The sequence below is a fragment of the Corylus avellana genome, chromosome ca2 (assembly GCF_901000735.1).
Source record: "Corylus avellana chromosome ca2, CavTom2PMs-1.0".
In the NCBI taxonomy this organism is placed as follows: Eukaryota; Viridiplantae; Streptophyta; class Magnoliopsida; order Fagales; family Betulaceae; genus Corylus; species Corylus avellana.
In genome coordinates this window covers 26952359-26957591 of record NC_081542.1, presented here as the reverse complement: position 1 = coordinate 26957591, position 5233 = coordinate 26952359, and the positions used below count along the sequence as shown (strand labels likewise).

The 5233-nt window shown below is 33.9% G+C and overlaps 1 protein-coding gene across 1 annotated transcript; it reads left to right on the top strand.

The window, feature by feature from the left end:
• Positions 1–665: 665 nt before the first annotated feature.
• Positions 666–1586, top strand: LOC132169477 (putative receptor like protein 25). Its single transcript, XM_059580506.1, has one exon. It carries the CDS (start codon positions 666–668, stop codon positions 1584–1586), a length of 921 nt encoding a protein of 306 aa, XP_059436489.1.
• Positions 1587–5233: the final 3647 nt, after the last annotated feature.

Here is a 5233-nt window from a genome sequence, read left to right as displayed (position 1 = left end):
ACTCAATGAATCTTTCTTATAACTATATGATGACTCTAGATTTGTCTTTACGCGGCATGTCTAATTTGAAAGTCTTAGACCTTCGCTCCAACCAGCTTCAAGGGCAACTCTTGGTTTTCCCAGAACTTGCTATATACTTGGATTTTTCGAAGAATAATTTCAGCTCTTTCATACCACCTAGCATTGGTAATTCCCTTGCTTCCACTTCCTTCCTCTCTCTTTCTAGTAATAAATTTTATGGGAGCATCCCCGAATCAATATGCAATGTTACAAATCTTCGTCTTTTAGATTTGTCTAATAATTCCTTGAGTGGTACGATTCCCCAATGCTTATTTAAGATGAGTGAGTCTCATCAAAACGTGAGGAATCGAGGTTTAGGGGTGCTGAATCTAAGAAAAAACAACTTCATTGGTGCAATTTCTAATTCGTTTCCAAGAAATTGTAGCTTACAAACTTTAAATCTCAATGATAACCAACTGGAAGGAAAGCTGCCAAAATCTCTGGCTAGATGCACATCTTTGGAAGTTTTAGACCTCGGGAACAACCACATCCAGGATGTCTTCCCATGTTACTTGAAGAACTTATCCATGTTGCACGTTCTTGTTCTACGATCTAATAAATTTTACGAGCTCATTGATTGTCCAGGGTCTAATACTTCGTAGTCAATGCTTCAAATTGTAGACCTAGCTGCAAACAATTTCACTGATAAGCTTCCAATAAAATACATTTCTGATTGGAAGGCAATAACGGACGAAAGAAATGAGGCCCAATATCCGTTCAGTCCCCTTCGATTTGAGGATAATTCCTCAACTTGGGCCTTTAAAAGTGATGGAGATCCTAAGAATGTTTTTGAGCAAAACCCTAAGAATGTTTTTGAGCAAAACCCGCAACCTCATCGTCCTCATACTTATCAAGAAGTGGTGAATATTTATTATCAAAATGCAGTGACAATTACCATCAAAGGCGTCCAAGTAGAGCTGGTGAAGATCCTAACTATATTCACCTCCCTTGACTTCTCATGCAACAATTTTGACGGGCCTATACCTAGAGAATTAGGAGAACTCAAATCACTACGTGGTCTCAACTTGTCTCATAATGCTTTCACTGGCCAAATCTCACAATCTCTAGAAAAATTGACTTATCTTGAATCATTGGACTTGTCAAGCAACAAGTTTACCGGTGAGATTTCAGTCCAACTTGCAGAAGGTCTTATTTTCCTATCAGTCCTTAACCTTTCATTCAATCAATTGGAGGGAAAGATTCCATTGATCAACCAATTTACAACATTCTCGGAAAGTTCTTACAAAGGAAACATAGGATTATGTGGCTTTCCTTTAAAAGAAAAATGCACACATGAAGAGCTGGGATCGTCACCTCCAATATCTAAAGAAGCACATTTGGACTTTGAGAATATAATTGACTGGAACTTCTTAAGTGCTGAATTGAGATTTATTTTTGGCTTTGGGATTGTTATTGGACCTTTTATATTTTGGAAGAGGTGGAGAATATGCTACTTCAAACTTGCTGATGACATTTTTTTCAAGATGTTTCCTCAGCTTTATATTAGAATAGAAAATCGTGGATGACGAGCACACAGAAATCAGAAACAAAAGCACTAATGATAGTTACAGGGGAGCAATGCAGTCAGGTTTTTTGACTATTAGGTAATATGCCTTTTGGGCATATTTTAGTCGTTTGGGCCTTCTTCGGGTCTCTATTATGGCCTATTTTAAATGATTTTGAAAATAATTATTAGGGTTTTTTTTTTTTTTTTTTTTTTTGTGTGTGTGTATTTTTTTTTGTTTGTTATTTCCTGTGTAATTTTTGTTTAATACATTGATTAGGTTGTATTGGGGCTTATTGTTGGTTGCCCAGCCATTTTTCAGTAATTTATATTCCTTTCCTGTTCCAGTTTGTAGTCCAGAAAAAAAAAAAAAAAAAGAAAAAGAAAAAGAAAAAGAAAAAAGTGACGGTTGAGTCCGCCCAGAAATAGGAAAATTCTAGAATAAATGAGAATCCTACATATATTCCTGCTTCAACCATCTTCTTCAAATATATATATAATGACTTTCATTTACTTTTGATTGACATTGTGAGCAAGACTTTACTAATCAACGTAAAGTGATTAGGACAATACTGCTTTTGAATGTCATTAGGACGATAATGCTTGAGAGAGCAAGGTTTTACTAATCAATACCAATGGAGAAGCAAATTATAAATAAATTGAAACGAAAAACAGTATGTTTAAAAATCAATTGATAGGAAAACCATGAGCACAATGTCATCGCTAGAGACATGATTTTGGTTGCTACTGTTTAGTAACGACAACATTTGTTGTTTCTACTGTGGTCGCTGATAAAGATTCATTAGCGACGACATTTTTAGTGGTCATTGATAATTACTATGAGTGACGACAATCATTGTTGTTAATAATGTTGAAAGTGGTCATTAAAAATACCGTACATTAGATGCTTATCGTTGTTACTATCACCTTATCAGTTATAACATATGTTGTTGCTTATGTGTTTATCATTAGCGATGACTCAAAATACCGTCACTAATGGGATGATATTTAGCGACGACAATGTCGTTGCTAATTATAGGATCACTAGTGATGACATTTCGAGTCGTCGCTAATGAGAAAATGACTATGTTCTTTGAGCCCATCCACCAACTCTAGATGTTAATTGTAATTTAAGGCCTAACTAGATCAGATTTGAAAGATGAATTTTGATAGGGAGTAGACAGTTTTGCAAATTACTTGGCAGATCCCTTATATGCTTAAGGTGATCTCAATTCCATTTCCACTAGGAGAAAAAAAAAAATGCATTCCCTTTGCATTCTCCTCTACTGGCACGCAGCCTTGGTAAACTCTATAAGCACTTACAATATATGAATGGCAATTTGTATTGGCACGTTGGATTGATTCTGGGATTAACTGGATATATAGGTCAGTCCAAACACAATCTATTTAGTTAAATAGGTCAAACTTCTTAATCCCAACACGACTTGTTTAAATAAGTAGATGACACCACATGATATGACCTATATAACCCATTTAATAAATAGGCCGCGTTGGGTTGACCCAAATGTAGCCGTTTCGACTTGTATATGAATTTAAGTGCCCAAAAAAAAAAAAAGAAGAAAGAATAAAATGAATTTATATAAATTTTAGCATTTTAGGGTTTTTTTTTTTTTGATAAAAAACTAATTTAATTTATACAAATTATACGAGTCATTTATGGATTAAGTGAGTTAACTTGGAATTGACTCGTTTATTAAATGAGTTAATTCATATTAACCCAAATTGACTCGAACCCGATTATACAAAACCTGAATCTGTTAATTTCATGTTAAATTTGTATCGGATTCAAATGTGATATAAAAAATTGCTAGCTTTAACAAAGTTTGATAGACCTGGGTTTTAGAGGCAATTCTTTCACCTAGTCAATGCTTTCGAATTGCTAATATGAAGAAAAAGCATATTAGTCTATTGGCTTCACCAATCACAAAACCCCCCATCCTTACTGAAGGTCGAATTCGATTTCACTATCTGTTAAAATGTCTAGAGAACTTACCAATTAACATAACTAATATTTTTGATCAATTCAAAAGGTAACTTTGGCCACATGCATTTGTGGAGAACGAATACTGAAAATTAGAGGAAACAAATAGTCAAAGTGGGCTTCTATTTTCTTGCAATAAAAACAGTAAAGCTTTCATAATAAATCATTTAATCAACCTTTATATCTATATCAAATCCAAACAGTAATATCTCCAACCGAATTGATAGTAGTGGCAAGCATGGTAAATTTACTTTATTCCTTCTATAATTTGAGTGGTCTCACAATTTAATGTCTCTAGTAAACATCTTTCACAAAGTCTGAAGATCTTTATGAAGCTTCTTTTACCAATGAAGACAAATAAAATTAAAAGATTATTTTGGATTCAATAAGCCTTTGCTCATCAAAATTATTTGTGAATGATAATACTCATGACAAAAACACCACCTGAATAACAGCCGCAACATAAAATTTAACTTAATTTTGGCACCATTTATTGAGTAATGCTTAAATGTGATATGGTTTTTAAAATTATAATTAAATTTTGATATATTAGTGATTTTAAAAGTCACATCACATTTAAGAGAACTCTAATTTTCCTTATAACATTACTCCCATTTATTACTTGTTTCATAGTATGGACTCGGGGGTCCATCATGGATGTGCATTTTCACTCCAACCTATTTTTCAATGATAGAAAATTTACCCCAAGTGAACCCATTAAGTATATTGATAGAAATAAGAAGTAAGTAAAAAAAAAAGAACTGCTAAATTTGTGCACTGGTTTCAAATTTATTGGGTCCAGTTTAGATAGGTTTCGGGGTAGATCACAATTTACTCCTTGTAATTAGGCCTAATTATATCTTTACCTTCTTGCTAAATCTTCTTATGGATATATTTTGGTTAACCAATCAAGTGATATTTATAGGGGGAGGGGGGCACATCTTGCACCAAATACACGGGCATGCTCCCATTATCTTTAAATTGGGGATGATGGAGTCAAAATCTTGTTCAGGTTGCGACAATTTGGAAGCCACACCATTCAAGTTATGTAGCTTAGAAGTTCATTGTGAAATATATTTCCTATAACTAAATAATTATGAACCTACTTACTAAATGAGGAGAAAGACAGTTCAGAGTTTTAAGGGAATTGCCTCACCTTATCATAGGGGCTATGGGGATTCTCAAACCATCATGTGCAAGTTGCACATGAATTGCTTCCCTGAATACATTTGATGGAAAAACAGAAGATGAGTATCTTTATGATATTTCCAGCATCTACAGGCAGAGTGCATGATAAAATCTCGTGTAATGCTTCCCCTACAACTATTTTACTACTCTTTTACAACTTGTTGACATATGTTAGCATGTGATAGAAGCCATGTCAAAAAAAAAAAAATTAAAAAAAATAAAAGCACCCGCCAATCACGTGTTGACATGTGTCAACAAGTTGTAGGTCTAACATTTTTCTAAAATCTTACTCCCCCAATTGCAAGGGATCTTCTAACTTTACCACCATAAGCCTAGGGCCATCATGAGAGCAGAGAATAGAAAGCTATAATCATTAAACAGTACAAAAAAATGCAGTATTAGTAACGTGTGTACTGTTCATAATTTTCGCCACGTTACCATTTAGTAATATGTCAGTTTGTGATACGTTACTAAATGTT